This window comes from Callospermophilus lateralis, chromosome 9, assembly GCF_048772815.1.
Source record: "Callospermophilus lateralis isolate mCalLat2 chromosome 9, mCalLat2.hap1, whole genome shotgun sequence".
Taxonomy (NCBI): Eukaryota; Metazoa; Chordata; class Mammalia; order Rodentia; family Sciuridae; genus Callospermophilus; species Callospermophilus lateralis.
The window spans coordinates 106,863,797-106,887,507 of record NC_135313.1 but is presented as its reverse complement, the minus strand read 5'-3'; the positions used below and the strand labels follow the sequence as shown (position 1 = coordinate 106,887,507).

The window sequence follows — 23,711 nt, the reverse complement described above, 5'->3', positions numbered from 1 at the left end:
TACAAATATTAATTAGGATCCCCGTCTCATGGTTATACATGATGTGGAGATTTACTGTGGTATATTCATATATGTGATTTTAATAGATAAAAATAAGACTATATTATTTTTAATTTATATATGACAGTGGAATGCATTACAATTTTTATTACACACATACAGCACAATTTTTCATATCTCTGGTTGTATATATAGTATATTCACACCAATTTGTGTCTTCATACCTGTACTCTGGATAATAATGATCATCACATTCCACCATCATTAATAACCTCATGCCCCCTCCCTTTCCCTCCAACCCTCTACCCTATCTAGTGTTAGTCTATTCCTCCCATGCACCTGCTCCCTATCCCATTATGAATCAGCCTCCTTATATCAAAGAAAACATTCAGCATTTGGTTTTTTGGGATTGGCTAACTTCACTTAGCATTATCTAGAAGTTTTAATTCATTTAATCCTCATAATACTATGAGACAAATTCTATTACCATCATCCCCAATTTAATGATGAAGAAATAGGCAAAGAGGTTAAAAAAAAAAAAAAAAAAAAAAAACTTGCCCAAGATCTCAAAATTAGTAATGATGAAGATGGAACTGATTGGATTATAAATGGTGAAATGAGATTTCTTGGCTCATCAGAAGATTTCCTTCAAGTCTACTGTTCTGTCAAATTATTCTCATAACCTCAGAAAGTCAATCTCATTAAAACCAGTTCAAAAACAAAGTGTTAAACAATGTTTAATACAGTGTTTGTAAGAACATATAATATACAAAATATTTCTAAGTATCAACTTATCTAGACAACATGTCAAGCAAACTCTCTTTAGGGACAGAAAATATATATTTTAGACTTGTGAGCCATATGCTTTCTGTTAGAACTCATCTCGGCTGCTGTGGCCCTAAATCAATCATAGACAGTAAGCAAATAAATGAGAACGGCTGTGTTCCAATACAACTTCATTTATTAGCAAATAATGGCAGGGCTGGGGATGAAGCTCAGTAGTAAACTGCTTGCCTAGCATGTGCAAATCCCTGGTTTAGGTCCTCAGCACCACAAAAGCAAAAACTATAACTGGCAGATAGTCTACCTTAGTTTGCCAGTCTCTATTCTAGACCTAAATTTTTTAAAAATATTTTTTTTAGTTGTAGATGGACACAATACCTTTACTTATTTATCTTTATGTGGTGCTGAGGATCGAACCCAAGGCCTCACACATGCTAGGCAAGCGCTGTACCATGGAGCCACAACCCCAACTCCATTTCTAGACCTATTTTATTGAAAAGGAGTAACAGATTGTAAAAATACTTTCAAGTTCAACATTTCATATTCATCCCTTCCATTATTGAACCTTTCTTTATTAAGTAGTGCTAAAAAAATTTAGAAATTAGTACATAGTTGAAATAAAATTTAATAAAACCTCATTTACTTCCCCAATACAAATACATTGTATTTGCCCAAAATAAAAACATGCTTGGTTAAAACACTTGCCAACTATGCAAAAGAATAAATTCCTGATGACTATAAAGTCTAAATGGCAAGCTAGTTGAGTCAACCAGACTACTCAATGAAACTACCACAGTCAACTTTCCTTTATATTTAAAGAAAAACTCAGGGTTAGGGTTGTAGCTCAAAGGCAAAGTACTTGCCTAGTACATGTGAGGCACTGGGTTAGATTCTCAGCACCACATACAAATAAATAAATAAAAGGTATTGTGTCCACCTACAACTAAAAAGATATTTAAAAAGAAAAACACATAGCAAGAACTACCAGTCTTATGTGATTGCCAACTATCAATCTGTAAGACAGTCACTTTCTTTACATTGCCAAATATTAAAACAAGGTTGAAAAGCAGGTAATATTTTCATGATTTTCTCAAGTGGGAAACCCTCTCAAAGTTTAAGAGAACTGCTCAAGGGCAAATAACAGAGCTCTGATTCAATCCCAGCTCTGACAGATTTGAAGTAATGGCACTACTTTTGCCATTAAATCATTCTGCTACCTTCTTTGCTTTCTAATTTTCTCTCACAAAAATAATAACTTTATCAAATCAACAAATCTTTTTTAAGTAAAGAGTATGAGCAAAGCTCAGTGCTAGGGCTTTGGTGACACAAAGAAGTATAAAACAAGACTTCAGCCTTCAAAGGTTTACAATTCAGAAGGGAAGACAAAAGAAACATACAAAGAATTAAATAAAGATTTAAGTATAGTTACTGACAATACTCCTGCAGTGCAGTAATAAAGAATTTCCAAATGAATTATATAGAAAGTAAGTAAGAAATCACTGAAACAATTAGAAAGGACAAAATGTTAGATTTCCAGAAGCAGGAGGAGAAATCTAAGGAGCCAAAACATAAAAGGGCACTTGCCTTAGGAAAATGAAACAGATACTTGGGAAGATATAATGACTACATTGGCACCTTAAGTTAAATGTGAATCTCAACATAATACTTAGTAAGTCTGCAATTATATGAATGGAAACCAATACTGTTTGGGGATGCTTCCCTCTGGTTACTCTACCCAGGAAGATTTGGAAAACTGCTCTAGCATGTGATATGGGGTAGCAAAAAGTCCATTTAAACCTCCTTTATCCTCCTCTCTCTTTGCCTGTGTTGCTGTGTAAAGTAAACTATCCTGTATCACAAACAAAAATATTTTCAACATCACATTTTTAAACAGAGTAAACTAACTTACACTTATTCTTACCTTAAAATGACAGCTAATAGTTTAGAGAGAGTAAATCTATCTCCACTGTTACTTGGAAACACTGCAGCAAGGATTAAGGTAAAAAGTCCTATGGGGAGAAAAGGACCAAAAAAAAGTAAATGAACTTAAATACTGTCAACATTATGTAACAGGAGGTACATTGTTTAAACAAGTAAACCAGGTTTTTTGTGTGTGTGATATTTAAATAACTAAGAATGAGATCTGCAGTTACCTAGGCTAAAAATGTTTCAAGACAATAAAATAGCCTCTAAACAAAACCGTGTTTATTTCAACAACAGAAACCAAGAATAGTCCTATTTCTTTTTCCTTTTTCTTTCATCCCCTCTACCCCTGTACTAGGGATTAAATCCAGGGGTGCTTTACCACTGAGCTACATCCCTAGCCCATTTGTTTTTTATTTTGAGACAGGATCTTTCTAAGTAAACTTGTGATTCTCCTGCCTCAGCCTCCCAAGTAGCTAGAATTACAGACATGATCCATGTGCCTGGCTATTTTTATGCTAATAAAAGAGTTAAATTGAACATTCAAAGCCACATATTGTGAACCTCATCATAATTGAGCCTGTGTACTGAAGTTATTTTTACAGCTTCAAAAATACTTCTTTTATCTCCTAGATTTGGAAGGTGGTTTAATTTTAAAAATAAAACACCTACCATAGTACAAATTACAGTTCTGAAATAAGCAATTACATTTAGCCAAAGATTCCAGAAAAAGATCCTTGAAGGGAAATGTACAGGATAAAACACCTACAATATGAAGAGCCAGCCTATAAAACTTTTAATATACTTCTGCATAAAAAAAAAAAACAGCAAAGTATTTGAAGAAATATAAATAGCCCAAAACTAAGGAAGGAAACTACAAATATTAAGGAGTTATAATATACTAATGTACATTAGAACTAATGAAATAACAAGATAGAAATATATACACACATATATATCATATATATATTCAATATATATTCAATTTATAATACAAATTTCTTACCAGAAGTTGAAGATAAAATATTAACTATAGCAACTTGTGTGTCTGAAAGTGCTTCTTGGTATGACAAATTTGCCAAAAACCACTAAAGAAAAAGAAAAAGTGAAATCTAATGAGAGACATGCTTCTATCTGTCGTTACAATTTACAGTTCCCTTTTTTTCTCCTCCTCAAAACTGTTACTATAAGAGGTTTTTAGAAGCCACTTTGTATAATAATGAAAAATCACAGACCCCCAAAAAGGGACAAAAATGTATAATAAGTAGGGGAACTTGGATGTAGCTCAGTGGTAAAATGCTTGCCTGAAAGCCCTGAGCTCAATCCCCAGGTTCAAAAAAAAAAAAAAAAAAAAAAAAGAAAGATACAAAAACCCAATCACCCCCTATCCAATTTCCCTTATAAATTAACAAAAGTTAGAAAAAAATTAGTATTCAGTTTTTAATATGAGGAAAAAATTGAGTATTGTCAACTTTAAAAACTTGTTTTACTCAAGTACAGTCAGCAATCTAAGTTTATCTAAATCAAATTTGAATTTGGGAAAATTCTCAAACATTAAAGTATATACAGATGAAAAACATAATGAAAACTCTAATAAATTTGATGATGCCCATGGTGATGGATGGAAACAGCTAGACAGCTAAACTGATACATAAGAGGCTATATTTACTTTGGAAAATTAAAAATATACTATGAAAACTGTCATTGGCTAATTGTGACTGTTTCTCTGATTCTCCATTTAGCAGAACCCAAAAAGCTCTTGTAACTTTGTATACAGTGAAGGAAGTTTTCTAACTATGAGGACTTTTCATTTTTCTTTCCTTTGCACATCTGTGTTTAGGATACCCTTACATTCCCAAACATGTGTCTGCTTTGAGTTTAGGAATGAGAAATAGGGCTGGGGATGTGGCTCAAGCGATAGCACGCTCGCCTGGCATGCATGCGGCCCGGGTTCGATCCTCAGCACCACATACAAAGATGCTTGTGTCCGCCGAGGACTGGAGAATAAATATTAAAAAAAATTCTCTCTCTAAAAAAAAAAGGAATGAGAAATAACACGTCCTTTTGATGAACCCTAGGGTGTGTATATATCCAAAGTTCATCTACTTTCACTGATAATTTTTTTTTTTTTTTTTTTTTTGCGGAGGTGGGGGGTGAGTAGACATTTTTTTTAACTATTTTAAACAATGCTACTATGAATATTCTAGGACATACCATTTTGTACCAATGTGTGTGAGTGTGACAAAAGTACATTCTAAGATGTTGATTGCCCAATCAACTAACTAAAGCAAAGTAAATGCTAGTCTGTTTCCAGTAAGTTACTTACATAGACTGACTGGAAGAATTACTCCACCAAAGAACTTGCCTCTATTTAGGGAGAGACATCTTTTGAATTATCTCAGGACTTGCAGTGAAATAAGTAGCAAAATTATTAGTATTTTCACTTCAAAGCACCAGAGATACGTAATTTTAGGCACCAAAAGGTACAAATGATTGAGAGTGCAGTAGTCTGCATTTGATCTATACTGTGCTGAAAGCTAAAGCCAAAGTGAAACTGTGCAAAGTGGTTCTAATTTGTAATCCTGGCTTCTTGGATAATTTCACTCGATTATCTAAATAAGAAAATGAGTACCAACTGGTAAGGTGTGAAATATCAAACATACATGAAAATAGGAGCTACAATCTGCGTATAGTTGAAATGCTAGAAAAGAGGCAGAGTCTGCCCTTAATTATCTATTGGAGATTTTCTGCAAGAACATCTGCTTATAGGATGATAATTAGTTTTCCTGACCCACTTCTCTTATTACCTTAATACTTAAATATTGTACTCATTACCCAACCAATCTCACTGGCTCCTACAAATGCAAAGTAGGGAAATAACAAATCCCTAAGATGGCAGGCATTCAAAGATCTTAAGAATTCTTCACTAACTACAAACTCCTTCCAGAAAGACCTTCCTATTCCCTCTCAAGTCCAAGACACCCTCATCACACAAAAAAAGACACATCTCCACTATCCTCCAATAAAAAATTTCCATACAATAATAATCATATTATTATTCCAGAACTGAAGAAAATATCTTACTAATAATTGTAGCAAATAATTTATATATTCATTATTTCATGAATAGTAATTAATTTTTGTTTTTTGTTTATCTAAGAAAATTTGCTTTAATAAGATAAGTACAAGCCTTTATTCCCTTTGAAATCTTACTTATTTCAATGTAAAAGATAAGCATATTACATGGAAAATAGTATTTTTTTTTCCTTGTGATACTGTGGATAAAACAAAAAAGTTACAACAGTAATTCATTTTTAAATAATCTGAAAGGATAATAATTATCTTAATTGTCTTTTAAAAGCTACTTGACAAAAATTGTACTCAAAGTATACATGATGATTTGGTAAATACATGTTGTTTACTGATTACCAATTAATTAGCATCACTACCCATCGTTAGCATGGTGTGTGTATGTGTGTGTGTAAATGATCTTGACACTTAAAATTTGCTCGTATCAAATTGCAAGTAAACAATACAGTATTATTATCTATAATCACTAGGCTGTACATTAGAATTCCAGAACTTATTTATCTTATAATTAAAAGTTTTTACCCCTTGACCAATATCTCCTTATTTCCCTCTTATCCAGTTCCTTACAACCACCATTCTACTTTCTGCTTTTCTGAGTTCAAATTTTTTAGAGTTCACTTATAAGAGAGATCAAATGTATCTGTTTTTCTGTGCCTGGCTTATTGCACTTAGCAATGTCCTCCAGGTTCATCCATGTTGCAAATGATGGTATGCCCTCCTTTTTTGTGAATGAAAAATATTACATTGTGTTTGTGTGTGTGTGTACACACACAAACACACTTATATTTGATATATAGAGCTACATATATTACACACACATACACATTTTCTTTATCCATTCTTCAATGGACACTTAGGTTTTCCCATTATCTTAGCTGATGTGAATATGGAGGTATTACAAGGAACATGGAGGTATAGATCTCTTCAAGATACAGATTTCATTTCCTTTGGATATATAACAGGAGATAGTCTTGATAAAGTCAATATAACCTAAATAATATTTTACAGAAAAAAAAATAGTACCATTAAGTCCTAATAAGACAAAAGATATTCAAAGAAAATGGAAAAATGTACCAATATTTTGACCTGTTTTGTCCAATAAATTAGACATAAGCCACAGGTGACTATTGAGCAACTGAAATTGGCTAGTCTGAACTGAAACGTATTTGGGATATAATACACACTAGTTTTAGAAAATAGTAGTAATACAAAAAATATAAACTATCTCATTGATAATTTTTATCTTGATAACACATTGAAATATTTCATATATAGTGCATGAAATTAAAATGTAGCATTAAAATTAACACCTCTAGGTTTTGGGGGTTTTTTAATTTTTTAAAAAATTTTGTTTCCTAAAAAATTTAAAGTTATTTATGTGGCCAGCATTTGAGGCTCATGTTATATTTCTACTGAACAGCATTGCTCTTGATCTTATCTAGGCTTATCATTCTATCAATTCAGGTTTCCAAAAAGCCATATACCTGGACTATATTATTCTGACTTCCTATAGAAATGCCTTTACTAAAGAACAACATGTATTTCAGGTTGATTTTTTTTTTAATGTAGTTAAGATGGGAGTATCCCAAGTGTCTACTGACAGAAGAATGAATAAAATGTGGTACAGCTATACAATGGAATAGTAATCATCCTTCAAAAGAAATTCTGACATATGGTACAATATGGATGAACTTAAAGGACATTATTTTAAGTGAAATAAAGCAGTCAAATACTGACAAATACTGTATGATTCCACTCATGACAGATATTTGAACTAGTCAGATTCATTGAAATGGAAAGCACAATGGTAATTGCTAGAGATAGGAATGTAGGAATGAAGAGGTATTATTTAATAAATAGAGTTCCAGTTTTATAATTAAACAAAAAGTTCTATAGATGGATGTTACACAAAAATGTGAATATATGTAATATCACTAACATTTAAAATGGTTCAAATGATAAGCTTAAAATTATATTTTACTATAATTTTTTTAAAATTCTTTAAAAAGGGTATTATCTGCACATATCTCTAAACCTGCTGTACAGAATAGTGATGATACATAAGAACAGTGGTAATACATTACATAATAGTATAATATGTAAGAATTTACATATTACAATAGTCTCTTCTTATTCATGGTTTCACTCTCCAGTTTTAATTACTAGTGGTGAACCACAGTCCAAAAATATTAAATGGAGAATTGTAGAATGAACAATTCATAAGTTTTAAATAACTTTTATTTAAAGTGTATCTTTGTAATTGTCCTATTTTATTATTGTTGTTGTTAACTTCCTACTGTGCTTATTTTATTTTATGAATTATACTATCAAACGTATGTATGTAGGGAAAAAAAACAGTACACATAGTGTTATACTCTCCATGGCTTCAGACCACTAGGGGTCTTGGAACCTATCATCACAGTACATTTCTCTCCATGTTTAATGTTAAGACAAAGTTTGCTTTATCCAAGGAAGGTAAATCTTTTCTTTTATGAGACAATAAGCTGTGTTTAACTCAAAGATTTTCCTTTTTACCATACTGTCACTTTGCCTACACTATGCCCACCTTAAGTAGCATTAAACTAAAGTTATTAATATAACATCCTACTCCACAGCCAGCTCCTACCCCTAGTACATATTTAACTGGCTCTTATCTTTGTACCTTTGTTTTAACTTTTATCTTATAAATGCTTTTATCACACATCACCTAAGGTCTCCTTGGAAGGGAAACAAATAATTAATAAATTTTAGTCTGCCTTACAGTTATTTAAAACAAGCAAACAGAAATCATAACTAATAACATAACCCCAAAATATAAGCCTTGGAATTATTTTTATTACATATGTAATTAGCAGATTACAATTCTCAAAGATTTTCCTTTGATTATGCAGCAGAATAATTTAATCAAGATATCACTTAAGTTGAAGTTATTTGGCCAGGGAATGGACAAAAATGGGCTACTGAGTGGAATCAGGATGCAAAATTAGGAAATAACAATCATTTCAATTATACTTACATTGGCACACACTAGTGCTTTACAATGCTCAGTATAAATCTTGAATCGTAAAAGCTCAGATTAAACAACCTTGGATTCAAATACTTTCAATGATATGTATATACAAAGTAGCCCTGAAATTAATTTTTTTAATTCTATACTTTGGAGTTCTCACTCAGACAAGTCTCTAATCCTAGTTGAGCCCAAAATAATAATACTTTAGTTATTACATCATTATTCTATATGAAATCTTAAGTACAATTTTCAGTTTCTATATTAAAATAATATACTATAAATGATACTACCAAAATTCTATAGAAATATTCACTACCAGTACTTGCTGAAATAATACTGACAGCACTTAACATCAATTTAAAGTAAAACTGCAGAAATCTGAAAAAAAATCAACGCATATAATAAACCCTTATCTGGATGTTTACTCAACAGCCCTAATATACATCACAGTGTAAAATAATTCTATTCATATTTCTGACCCTAAAACAATGGAAAGACATTCTAAGGAACTTCCCAAACTGTTCATATACACATATATATGTATATGTATATGAACAGATATAATATTATAGGGTTTATTGACTTTCCAATTCTTTGAAGTGTGACTAACATTTACTAACTTTGATATTCTACTTCCCCGATGCTGTTAGCTGCTTAAAGTGACAGTCTAATAGCGTTATACTTCAACACTACATTGTTGGTATATATACCATCTAAAAAATTAAGTGCCAAATATATAATAAAGAAAAGACCTACCACAAAGCAAAAAAAAAAGCTAATTTTTGCTACTTGAGTTGCAGTCAGTTTCCCCACAGTTTTCAATATGGATTCTTGTTCTTTCACAGTAGGATACGACATGCGAGACAACTTTGCTTCTAATGCATGGCTTGATGGGAGCTGTCGAATCTCCATAATATTGCTAAACCTTACCCGAGACTTTTTGGGAGCTTAAAAAGAAATCATAGTACAAAATCATTAAATGTATCCTTTCGTCCAACAAAAGCCAGTTTTAGTTTTTAATAATAAACACATATTATTTAGTTCATTTATAATCAGAGTAAGATAAAGAAAAGCAGTTATATTATTACCTTGAGTAGTTTTGTTTACTCAAGAGTTAACAGGAACAAATGATTTTATCTATAAAATGTTTTTAAAAATTTTAAATGAGACCAACATTCAAAGTTTCTGCATTTAAATACTGACAAATCAAGTATCTGATAAAGGACTTGTGTCTAGAATAGATAAAGAATTTTCACAACTCAATAACAAAAAGACAAAATATGGGCAAAGTATTTGAATACAGATTTCTCCAATGAAACACATATCCAGTGAAATCCAATAAGGATTTCGGTCACAATGAAACACCACTCATATTCATTAGGCACAGAATAAGAAAGAGAAATAACTACATCTGGCAAGGATTCGGAGAAAGCAAAACACTTATACAAAGCTTATAGGAATGTAAATGGCACAGCCACTCTGGAAAACGGTTCATCAAAGTGTAAATCAGAGCTACCATTTGACCTGGCAATCATATATATCCAAGATAAATGAAAACTTATCTAGCAAAAAATACAAAGCCACCTTGTACACAAATGCTCACAGTTCATTATAGCCAAAAGGTTGAAAGAATCCAATGTCCATCAACTAAAGAATGGATAAACAAACTACAGTATAAACATATAGGTGGAATGTTATTCCACCATTAAAAATGAAGCACTAAGAGGTTACAAATGAAAACATGAACAAGAATATTATGCCAAGTGAAAGAAACCAGCCACAAAAGGCCACATATTATATGATTCCATTTATATAAAATGTCTAGAATAGACAAATCCAGAGACAGAAAGTAAAATTGTGGTTGGCTATGGTTGAGGAGATAGGTGTTAGGGTTTATGGCTAAAAGGTACAAACTCTCTTTACAGGTGATAAAAAAAAATCTAAAATTGACTGTTGTTGTTTGTTCAATTAGTGATGTGAATATGCTAAAAATTCCTTAACTGTATAGTTTAAATGCATGAATTATATGATACATAAATTATATTTCAATAGAGTCATTATAAATATAAAAAATAGTTTCTGCATTTGTATACATACACAACCACCTGGTTCAGGATTTTAGTATGATTACTATTTTAGCATTTATAGTAAAACTTTATTTAAATTTTCTCAGGAATATTCAACTTATAAGAATTACTTTCCTAGACAAGTATGCAGAATATTTCTCTCTATATAGATTAATTGCTTGCAAAGGAATTTATGGATAAATATTGTATATTTCATTAAAACTGACATTTTTTATTTAGTAAGTTCACAGAACCGGAAAAAACTACTATTATTTACTAGTAGGGTCTTTTGGGGCATGTTGGAAAGAAAATTATTCATGTTTTATTACATACTTTGATGAAATCATAGAGATTTATGGTATTTGGAAATTATTTCCAACTGAATTAATATAAAATCTATCCTGTATCAGATTCATGATCCAATCAAACTTTCAGAAGACTACAGGCCTAGTCAATCCACAAAATCACTAAATTCTGGGATGGCTTTAATGAAGCAAAATTTTCATCCATTCTCAGTCATAAAATTCTAAGTTTTACTCACTCTTTTCAGGATCAATATTTGTGCTCTCAGGTTTTTCACTTGGAAGATCATGAAATTTCACAGGAACATATAAAGGTTCACTCTGGGAAGTAAAATAAACAGAAACAAATATAAACATAAATAAAAGCTAATATATTAGCTAAATACAAATGGGTGGTACAACAGACCCAGATACCATTGAAAACATAGCTGCAATCAGTAGGTTTATATGGCATGACTTTGCCAAAATTCAAGTCAAAAATTTAAAACCAGTCCACACAGGTACAATGACAGGAAAGAATCAGTTTTAAAGTTTAGAAATGTAAACTTTGGCACAGTAAGACAACTAAATGTCATAAAAATGTCATAAATGACATAAAAGGAAACCTCTGTCTCAGCTAACACATTATCTTCTGTCTCTGCATTCATACTTTTAAAAAATACACATTGAATGCCAGATGCAATGACATAGACTTGTAGTCCCAATAACATAGGAGGCTGACGCAAGAGGACAGCTTAAGCCCAGGAGTTTGGGAACAGCCTGGGCAACATACACAATACCTTGTCTCCCAGGAAGAAAAAAAAAATACTGTCATACTGTGCTTCTACTTGTGAGACACTGTTCTAAGCCCTGGAGATAAGGATGAGAAAAGACAAAGTCTCCTCTTCAATGATCATATATTCTAAAGGGGAAGGTAGACAATGAACAGATAATCAAATATACCATATGTATTTATATTTGCCTGATTGTTTTAGGTGATTCTAAATGTCCATTATTTTTAGGTGATTCTAAATGCCTCAACTGTTTTGGCAAATGTTCTTCAGATGGTCTATATTTAAAACACAATTCCCCACTAGGCTGTTTCTTAAACATTAGTAGATTTTAAAATTTTCTTTAATTTTTCTTTTAACTCTTGGTATAGAAATCTTATAATAAAGCATATTCAGTAAATGAAGAGACAATATGGTGTGGAAATAGACATAATCTTTTTGTTATATTGAACTTTTCATTTTTAACATTTGGCCTAAAGCAATCTGACATACTTATCTTAGAGATAATAGCAAGAATTAATGTAAGAGTAGTTAAAAAAACAAGGCTGCCATCTCAACTCCACCTTTTGTACTGAAAAAGTAAATAATATTAAACTATCCAGTCAATGCTTAAGATCCCAGAGAAAAGAAATGGCATTTTCTCCAAACTTCATAAACTCTTAATAGTACCTAATAACCTACTCAGCATGCACCAAGGGTACCAAAAAACAAAAAGATTGTACTGTCAATGAGGTCACCAAGACAAAGAGTACTTCACAAATAGGTATTACATTTTAGAGTGACTTTAAAATTTTTCTCACATTTGAAAAGGAGTACTGTCAAAAAGGCATTTAAAAGAGATGCTTTAGAGACGGTCTGAAAAGAATGGACTTTAACATATTCTCTTCAATTATATTATAAATAGTTAACATAAGCCATATTTTCAGAACCTAGAACATGTGCGTCACACCTATCAGGTACTTTAAAAAAAAATTGTGGAATAAATGAATAAACAATTTGCTTATATAGGCTCAATGTCAAGCAAAAAAAAATATGTTCCCAAATGATGATAACAGTGAGCACGAAGTTGAAAAGTTTGTAAGAAACAAAGGATTGTCCTTTATTATTTTCACTCTTTAACTAATATTCCTTTCCCCTCTCTCTTTAGAGGTAGCTTATCTGTAGGCCCTAGGTCTCCCTGGAAAGAAAGTACCAAATTACAACTCTCATAGAGGGCACCCAATATTGAGCTATGTCTCCTAATATAGCTGTGGTGCTATCAGAGCTGTTGAGTCTTCCTGCCACACTAAATGAGAAAAGCCACACTTACCAAAGAACTATTCATAGTAGTATCTGTTGTGCAAGCAGCAAAGTAACCTTCAGCATCCGCAAACTAAATACAGATAACAAGACATAAAATTCAATTAAACTCACAGCTCAAACAAATTGAACCAAAAATTCAAAATAAACCTATAAGAATATAACTATTATTAATATTAACAGCAGCAAATGCCAAGTATTCAACCCTGCAGGGGAGGTATTACATTTTCTCTTTATGATAAAATAGAGGTTAAGAGATTTCATCTAAGTAGCAGGGTAAGGATTAAAACCCAAGTTAGAGGGTTAGGGACATGGTTCAGTGATATAGCACTTGCCTAGCATGTGCTAAGATCTGGTTTCAATTTTCAATATCATCAATAAAAAAAAAAAAAGGAAAGAAAAAAATTTAAAAACCCAAGTTAGTTGTCTAATGTTAAAGTTTATACCTTTTTCACAAAACTATTATACTATTTCAAGAAGGGAAAGGATGAGTGGGTCAGTTTTAAGCAGACAGTAATAACACAGTATTGTTAGAGAAAACGTTTGACCTTATGGATTCACTGAATGCATCTCAGGGACTGGAACACACTTTGAAAATCACTGTTCTAATGTGGCATTTGGTAACTAAGGCAAGTAAGTTGTGGCTGGAGGAAGCGAATCACTGGGGGCATGCCTTTGAGGTATATATTTGATGAGCTGAGTTTGGTCTTTCTTTCTCCTTCTTGGTGCAATGTCCTGAGCCACTTTCCTCCTCCATACTCTTCTGCCATGATGTTCTGCCACACCTTGAGCCCCAAAGAATGGAGCCAGCCTTCTATCAACTGAGACCTCTGAAACCCTGAACCTACAAATAAACTTTTCCTCCACTAATTGTTCATGTCAGGTCTTTTGGTCACAGCAATGAAAAAACAAACTAAAACACAGTGTTAATTTCATTTCACCCCCTCAACAGATACCCTTTCAGTATCTCTGAAAGTCCCAAAAGGTTAAGTAACTTGCCCAAGATCACACTACTAACTAGAACATGACAAAACACAATTCAAACATAAGAGACCAAGCTCTTAATCAATTTTTTTTTTAATGGAGTGAAAATAGAAACATGGGCAAAACATAGAAACCAAACAAACAAAAGAATTCTACTATCCAACAAATATGTGAAAAGGTAACCCAAAACATGCAGATTAAACAATACATTATTTCAACATATCATATTGCTCAGATTTTAGTAAGGGTTAAATATCATACATTGCTAAGGAAAATATGAATTGATGCAAACATTGCAGATGGTAATTTAACAATAAGAATTAAGAGCTTTAAAAATGGCATTACTCTTATCCAGCATTATACTCTCAGAAATTTATTCCAATAATTGTAGATTTGTATAGGATATTCCTACTTACTATATAAAAGCAAAAGTGGGAAAAATATGTTAAGAATGAAATAAAAGAGGAAAAGTAATAAATTTTACTTATTTGCCTGGAAATCTTCATGACTCATAAATAAAATACAACCAGATAAGAAAATGATAAAAACTAAGTCAATTTCTTTTATACAGAATTTGTAATATAATACACATAAGTATATAACTATAGATAAAATCAAATATTTACAGCGATCTTGGGATGGTGGAATTATAAATAGACTATTCTTATTCTTGTTACTATAATTTATCTTCAACAATACACATTTATAACTGTTACAATTATAAATACTTAACAAAAAATGTTCTAGTAATACTAAATCATATAGTTTTTCATCATATACTATTAAATGGAAACGGTAAGTTACAAAATAGGCCAAAAACTGTACAATTCCATTTTTATAAAAAATAAAATGGAAAAGAAAGATTGGATACATGTGCCAAAATACTGTCAGTAGTTATTCTTGAATGATAGAATATACTACATTGTATATGCATTTCTATAAGCATATGCATTGGTTTTCCAAAATAAGTAATATACATTCAAATTTTTGTACATTAAATTTTATGTTTGACAAAATTAGGTTTTTCTTTTATTCTACCATTACCCACTTACCAAACTTAAAATATGAATGACCTTAAAGAAAAAATAGACCCTTCTCCAACAAATAAAATTTAAAACTTACAAATGCAGAATGCTTTCCTCGAAATCCTCTTGTGCACTGTTGCCTCCATGGCTTCCAAATAATAAAGCCCAAAAGATACAAAACGAACATAGATGTTTTTGCAAAGGTGCTGAAGAATGGTTTGTTGTACTGAGTAAAAACATACTGCAGAAGAAAAAGTTACATAGACAACTATGAGATGACCTTAAACTCTACTACTCATCACAATAAATAAAACCATTATATGATTTTTATCTCTTTAGATAAAACCAGATAAGAAAATGATAAAAACTAAGAACTTTAGAAGTTCACTTGGATGGGAAAAGCCAAAAGGAATTATAAAAATATTTCATATTCATTTCTGAATATTGCATTTGCTTTACCTATAAGGGATAACATTGCTAAAAAAAGTAGCAACAGCATTCAAAAAAAGCTTTTTCAACATCCACTAACAACCTATTAGGCAAAGGACTAAATAGGGGCTAAAGAAAAATTTAAAAAGCTTTCTTGCCCTTTAGGAGTTTACAATCTAATAGAGAAGACACATTGTGGGAGGCCATCCTCCCACGTGATTTGGGTTACTTCCCTGGCTGGGTGAGAGGTGCTTAGGCACAGGGTGTAAGAGTTTTCCCCACCCTTCTCAGGTCCAGGGCTTGTCGGTGCAGAGGCATGTCTGGCCACTACCCTGAAGACCCAATCATCGCCCCTGCCCCCCTTAATCTTCATTGGATGGGATTTTCCCCAGAATTTTTTGTTCCCTAATGAAAGTCCACTCCCTGGCGTGTTCTCTCTCTTGCTAGCCTCGCTACCACAATAGGTGGCTGAAGGCTGGTAGCTAGGAGGAGCCGTCCTAGAGCTGGTTTAAAGGTAATTAGAGTTTTGTCTCTTTAATTCAAAACTCCCTTAGAATTTTGTCTCTTTAATTCAAAACTCCCTGGAGGTTTCTCACATCTAGAACCTTCATTCATGAAGCCGGCGCGGGTCGCGGGCTAAAACACATATACAAAGAAAATGCAGTATAATGTACAAAGTACAATGATAGAAGTTCAGGATGCCATGAAAGCACCAAAAAGAGAAAGAATAGGAAGGTTATAGAAGTTTTTTGAGAGACTCTTCCTGAGCTGTGCGTGAAGGACTGAAGAAGAGTCAGCCCAGAGGAAACAACATGAAATCATCAACGAAGAACAGTATATGAAGAAAAGTACATAAAGTTTAGTATTATTAGGTGCCTATACAAAAACCTATAATCTTCCTTTGAATTAGAAATATCAGTATAAACTTACCATTTTGTCTTCAAGGGGAAAAATAATCCTAGTTATATGCACTGAAAAGGCATAGAAAAAGATGACAAACCAGGAGGAATAAGAAACTCTAGGCCATTTTGCACTAAAGAAACATGGTTCCTATAGGCAATGACCAAATTCAGGTATGAGGCAGGAAATGAATCTGAAGTATCTTGTGTCAAAAAGCAAACAGGTTAAGTGTTGGTGAGGATGTTGCGGGAAAGGCACACTCATACATTGCTGGTGGGACTGCAAATGCGTGCAGCAGTATGGAGATTCCTTGGAAAATCGGTAATGGAACCTCTGTTTGACCCAGCTATCCCACTCCTCAGTCTATACCCAAAGGACTTAAAAACAGCATACTACAGGGACACAGCCACATCAATGTTTATGGCAGCACAATTCACAATAGCTTAACTGTAGAACCAACCCTGCTTCCCTTCAGTTGATGAATGGATAAAGAAAATGTGGTATACATACACAATGGAATACTCTTCAGCATTAAGAGAATAAAATCATGGCATTTGCAAGTAAATGGATGGAGTTGGAGAATATAATCCTAAGTTAGCCATCCCAAAAAACCAAATGCCATATGTTTTCTCTGATGAAGATTGATAATGGGATTGGTGGACAGCAGAGGAGGATTAGACAAGCTCTAGATAGAGCAAAGGGGAAAAAGGGGAAGGGTGGAGGCATAGGGGTATAAAAAACGGTAGAATGAGATGGAAGTTATTACCCTAAGTACATGTACGAAGACACAAATGGTGTGACTCTAATTTGAGTACAACCAGAGATATGAAAAATTGTGCTCTGTGTGTATAATATGAATTGTAATTTATTCTGCTATCATATATACAAATTAGAATAAAAAATAAATAAATAGGACCATTCCTGGGTCATAGTAAAAGCATCCCAGAGCCAACCCAAAAGGGTTCCCACTTGTCAATAGGACAGTTTAGCTTTAAAAGAAGTTTAACTAAAATACTTTGAAATACATGTCAAATATATAAAATACATAAAAATCTATGAGCTTGTAATGATGCCAAAAAATTCTCAATTGTTACTACCAGAAGTAGTTAAGGTAATTCTACTCTAAAATAAACAAAGGCAGAAAAAAATCAAGATTTACCCAATCTTTTGTGTATAAACCATGCTTAAGGATAATTATTAGTTTTGGAAAAATTGTACTTAAAGAATTCCAACTAATAAATACAGAAGAAATGGTCCTTAGAAAGATCATTATTTTGCAACCCAATGAAATACTCTTATCAGGGCAATAGTCATATGTTTATTCAATCATCACCTAAATTTTAATGAATAATTTTATAGCACATAAATCTAAATAACTCAATATGAGACCTGCAGTCATTATGTGCCTAACTCAGTATTTATGGACCTTTGTTTGTGATGTTTTAAGAAGTATCCAGTTCTTTCCTGAAAACTCAACCTAAATCAAGACCTTACAACTAACTACCATCTTACCTGTGTCATAAAAGGGAAACAAGAAAAAATGTAATTACCTCCACAAGGAGGCAATCAACAAAATCAAGATGTATATTTTATAGGAAAATTGATCCAGCTTCTCCAACAAACCAATGGCATAAGAAAAAAAATTAAAAAGAGGAGATACACTTGAGAAATAAGTGACTTAAATGACAGGACAAAAGCAACATGTGGTCTTTGTTTAGATTCTAAACACCTAAAAAAAAGAAATCCTTGACACAGCTGAAAATAAATTGAATATAAACTAGATATCTGGTGATTCTAAGGAATTATTGTTAATTTTGTTAGATATGTTAATGATATAGTGATTGTAGGGTTTTTTTAAATTTATTTTTTAGTTGGACACAATTCCTTTATTTATTTATTTATATGTGGTGCTGAGGATCGAACCCAGGGCCTCGCACGTGATAGGCAAACATTCTATCGCTGAGCCACAACCCCAGCCCCAAATGATTGTATTTTTTAAAAAATAAAAGTCGTTTTTCCTTTTGAGGGAAACAGAAAAAAAGTTATACAGCTGGAATTTACTTTTAAATACTCTAAGCAGCCAGGTATGCTGGGACATTCCTGTAATCCCAGTGAATTGGGAGGCTGAGGCAGGAAGATTGTAAATTCAAGGACAGCCTGGGCAACTTAGCAAGATCGTCTCTCAAATGAATAAAAAGTTATGGGTATAGCTTAGCACTCCTGGGTTCCATCCCGAATACCACAAAGAACAACAAAAAAAGTACTCAAGGAAAAGTTTTGAGCAGGATTGATAAGCTCAGAAAAATTTCGGAAGGTAAATGATAGATGCACAGAAATTTTTTATACCACTCTATCTACTTTGCGAGTTTGAACTTTTCCATAATGAAAAGACTGGTTTTCTTTTTGAAATACACAATTTATCTGAAAAGTATGATAAGCTTATCTGGTTGAAGAATTAAGATATATTGCATGTGCTCTTGGATAAGAAAATTATAAAATCTTATTAAAACAGTTTGCTTTTTTTTTAAAAAAAAAAAAGGGGGTGTTCTGGCTTTATTGAGGTATAATTGACAAAAAGTAATGATACACATATTTTTATCAGAGCTTTCCAGTTATATATAGTAGTTTGGTTCATCCCGACAAACTCATACATAAATGGAAATAAATCTATTTCAGTTCATAATCCTCCCTTTTCCCACCCCTTTTTCTTCCAATCCTCCTTCCCTACTCCCATTCCCCTTCCTCTACTAGCTTTCTTTCACTTGCCTTTTAATTTATATTTGACTATTAATTTATATTTGGTTCTTCATATTATCCTATCCTTCCCTCCCCCTCTCCTTTATTTTACTCTAGCTTCCACATATAAGAGAAAACATTTAATCTTTGAGTTTCTGAATTCAGCTAATTCCACTTAACATGATATTCTCCATTTCCATCCATTTATTGGTAAATGCCATACTTTCATTCTTTTTTATGGCTAAGTAGAACTCCATTGATATATATGCCACAATTTGTTAATCCATTTATCTACTGACAGGCATCCGGTTGATTCCAAAATTTAGCTATTTTGACTTGTGCTGCTATAAACATTGATATGGTGCATGGCTATCGTATGCCAATTTTAGATCTTTGGAGAAAATAGCAAGGAGTAGGATAGCTGGGTCATATGGTGGTTCCATCCCTAGTTTTTTTGAGGAATCTCCATGCTGCTTTCCAGAGTAGTTGTGCTAGCTGCAGTCCCACCAACAATGTACAAGTTTAACTCCCCCCCCCCCCCCCCCCCCGCAAACCTCACCAACATTTATTGTTATGTGTATTCTTGATCATTGCCATTCTGACTAGAGTGAGTTAAAATCTTAGTGTAGTTTTGATTTGCATTTCCCTGATTGCTAGAGGTGTTGAATGAAAAAATAATTATATTTACTGTGTACAATATGGTGTTTTGATACATGCATACATTGTGAAATTACTACCAAAACAAGTTGGTTGGGGTTTTCTAACATTGTTTAGATACAAGTTGCTAAACTGGTGCTCTTTTGTCCTAAATAAAATAATTTACTTGAAACTATAAAACTTAATAGCTAGGTTTAATTCTCTGTCAACATTAGATTTCTTTGAGGTAAAATTACAGAATGTTAATCTAAAAGAAGATTATAGAAAAGTTTTAAAGTGAAAAACAAATGGCCTGTTGTATTCCTAAGCCTGATTCCAGAAAGGCTAAAAATTATTTATTCACAGGATAGAATGCCAGGGTCAACTATTCACCTTTAGTTATGATGTGAGAAGATGTGCCCCTTTTGACATTTAAATTCATTTTATAAATACTCATTTCCTCTTTTATATTTGATGTAAGTTGAAATGGAGTTTATTCTAAAAATAAAAAGTTGCAGTTTTTTTTATAGGGATTATTAACCAGACAGAATTATGCTTACAAGTAAAAAGAAAAACTAACTATGAACTCACAATACATTATGACCAACAACAGGCCATCAACAAACACAAAATTTAACTGAAGGTAATCATTGAATACTATTACTTCATATAATGTTTGTATCAGCAAATATGTTAATGTAAATGTACCCAGGCATGCGCATAAGTGACCTGTACATGAAAAGTCTGATCACTTTTATTCATTTGTCCAAAATTATATGTGTGTATGTGTATGTGTGTGTGTGTGCCCACACACAAGCGTGCATACAAGCACATGCAATTGTGATGCTAGGAATTGAATCCAGGGCCCCAAACATGCTAAGCAAGTACTCTGCCACTGAGTTACACTCCAGCCTAAAAGTGGTCTTACTTTCTATTAAATGCTGAAAGATTGCTTTGTATCCTGAACAGTTATTCACTACAAAATAATATTAATAGAGAAAGAAGTTGAATTTGGAAGGGAAAAAAAAAACAACAAAATCACCTGCATATATTAAAATATATATATATATATATTCTCTCCTTTTATGTAACCCTCCCTACAATACACAAGAAAACTGTAAGACAACAAAGAACACGATTTCAGTTATAACTTGAAATGACACTAATCCAGTATTAAAGAAAACATAATAATTTGATATTTAAAATACTGTTTTAATAAGCATGAACTAGTAATGCCTAAAAGTACTTTTTTTTTTTTTTTTAACATTAACACTTTTACTATAACATCATTCCTAGAGAAAAGGTACATACCGAAGTAAGTTCCGAGGAAGCAACCCATATCACATCAACAAGCAGGAGAATAACAATCCCCAGAGCCATTCGCCTTCGCTGAGTAAAGCCACTGTTCTGGGAATTCATTCGGTTCATGATAAATACACACACCATTTGCAATCTGTTTTTTTGAAAATATACATCTAATTAGAAATGACTTCCAAAAAAAGAAGAAAAAAAAATGACTTCCAAAAGAAACCATATTAAAAAAATGAGAAAAGGAATGTAATAGAAACATCTAACACTTGTTAACTAATGTTCAGTATGAAAGTGATACAGCATACAAAAAGTGTAGAATTTACCTGGTTTTAATGGCCTCTCTTAGATTCTCAAAAGCAAAGCCTGAAAACTTGGCAGCTCTCAGTCTAAAAGGAGGTGAAGAACTCAGGGCACCTAAAAACCACAAATTGCTTATGAAAACACTGACAACTCAAGAATCATCACCTTTTTACTCACCTTCAAATTGAAAGAAAAGGAAAGAAAAATACCAAAAATGTGTTAAATACAAACGATACTTTTCTCTAGACTTTCATGTAATCCATTTTACAGTTCAAATTAATACTCAGATTAGTGTATGACATAGTGGGAAAGAAATATTTAAGAATAGTTAACTACTGAAAAATAGATTCTGAGAGTTTCACAGATAACAGAACTCCCACTGTCTTCTCCCTCCAGAGGAATCTACCCCAGGGACAGTGTGTAGACACGTGCCCTTGCCTAAGTGTTTTCTTCTGTCCCCGATCTCCAGCGAAATTTGGTTATTTAAGAGGAAGTGATTTGCTGTGGGTCTTGCAGGAACCTTTCCGCTCAGCGCCCATGGTGAAGGAAAAGGAGCCCCATGGTCCCCCACCTACCCTGTCACTACATCTAGTTATTTCGGATCGCCACAGCGATTTACGAGGAGGGTGGGGAAACAGCTGTTAAAAGGAATCCTCCTCTTTCAGAGTTGGTGGGTAGCGGGTGACGCCTCCTCAGGAAGCGTGGTCAATCTGAGGCGTCCATCACCAGCAGCTTCCCCTATTGCCAGTCTAGACCCTGCTCCGACGCCCATCAGCCTCCGGCGCTCCCGGTCCCCAGAGACCGCTGCCACTGCGGCCCGGAGGCGGGGCAGTTCGAGAGCACTTGGTTCCGGCATTGGTCCCAGGTGACTTCGGGCCTTTCCCTGCCTGCTTACCTGGCCTTCCTGCCCCGCGATGGCGTCCTGGCGGCACCATGAGCGGACCCGGCCCGGCCCTGCCGCCGCCTAGCGCCACGGCCGCGGCCTCAGACTCAGAGGGTCGTCTCGGCGCCAGACATCGCGCCGCGCAGGAGGCAGAGCCTCTGAAGCAGCCGTGCCCCTCAGGGCGAGGCCGTCGATGCCACTCAACTCCGCGCGGCCCAAGCGGGCGGGGAGTGAGGAAAGCTAAGGGACAGCGTAGGCAGAGATGGCTGCAGATGCCCGGAGCTCGGCCTGGCCCCGGCCCCGCCCCCGGCAGGCCAGCCCAGCGGCCCCGCCCCCTGCGATGGCGGCGGCGCATAGGTTACGTCACGTCGGCGCGACGACGGACCGCGGCGGGGCGCGTCTCCACGGTGACTCGGCGGCGGGTTGTGGAGTTCTGCCAGCAATGGGGAACCCAGCAAGAAGACGCGCCAGTGAAGGGAGGAGATAGGAGGGTAGAAGGTGGGAGCCGGGGCCGGTGGCTGGGGAAGTGTGAAGGGTTTAGGAAATGACTGAGGGTTTAAGCCCGCCCTGGCAGCTCCTTTTCTTAAGAGGGCAGGAAACTTAAAATATCCTTTCTGGAGAAGACAGAAGCAAAGTTGGCTTGGGGTTCCTTTGGATTCTTGGAGCCTTTTGTATGTGAACTAGATCCTAACTCCTGGAGTTTCAAGGTGTGCCCTTGGGCAAGCTCCTTATTATCCTGGCCTTTATCTAAAAACTGGAGAGAGACAGAGTGTGTGCGCGCCCTCCGCGACCATGCACAATACCACACGTGTTTACAAACGTAAAGGATTAACCTCATGATGCATAGTAAGAACTTCACAAATGTTAGTCTTATTAAAGTTTTTTAAATACCTTAAATATCCAGTAAGAAAGGAGGCTTGGCCAGCATCCTGATTTGTATTTAGAAAACAAAAACGAGACTTAAGGGTTCTGTAATTTAACTGAAAATGTCTACTACAAGTGCATTTTTAACATTTTAATCAGATAATGCAGAGTAAATAAATCTTATTGTTCGTGTATGAAATTATATACATACTCTATGTATGTAGCATACTCTGGTATGTATAATTATATGCATGCTCTAGTGACAATATCAATGAAGTTTTGTGTTGGTTTAATCAGTTTCTAATTAAAAGCATGAAGCACCTCTAATAAATCATTCAGAAATTTATTTTGCAGAGTAGAAAAACTATAACCATCTACTTGAGATTATTGGGAAAAATTT

The 23,711-nt window shown here is 34.0% G+C and overlaps 1 protein-coding gene across 1 annotated transcript in view; it reads right to left on the bottom strand.

Annotated features, from left to right (window-relative positions):
* Positions 1–22,743, bottom strand: part of Slc35f5 (solute carrier family 35 member F5) — a 35,412-nt gene extending 12,669 nt beyond the window's left edge. The window contains exons 1-9 of the mRNA XM_076865862.1: positions 22,460–22,743; positions 21,588–21,678; positions 21,265–21,406; positions 15,350–15,493; positions 13,254–13,316; positions 11,414–11,495; positions 9,563–9,753; positions 3,713–3,794; positions 2,705–2,792 (exon numbers count right to left, since the gene is read on the bottom strand). Of these exons, the coding sequence (XP_076721977.1) occupies positions 2,705–2,792; positions 3,713–3,794; positions 9,563–9,753; positions 11,414–11,495; positions 13,254–13,316; positions 15,350–15,493; positions 21,265–21,406; positions 21,588–21,678; positions 22,460–22,499 (923 nt within the window). The 5' untranslated portion in view covers positions 22,500–22,743. The remainder of the gene's footprint in view (positions 1–2,704; positions 2,793–3,712; positions 3,795–9,562; positions 9,754–11,413; positions 11,496–13,253; positions 13,317–15,349; positions 15,494–21,264; positions 21,407–21,587; positions 21,679–22,459) is intronic.
* Between the last annotated feature and the right edge of the window lie 968 nt (positions 22,744–23,711).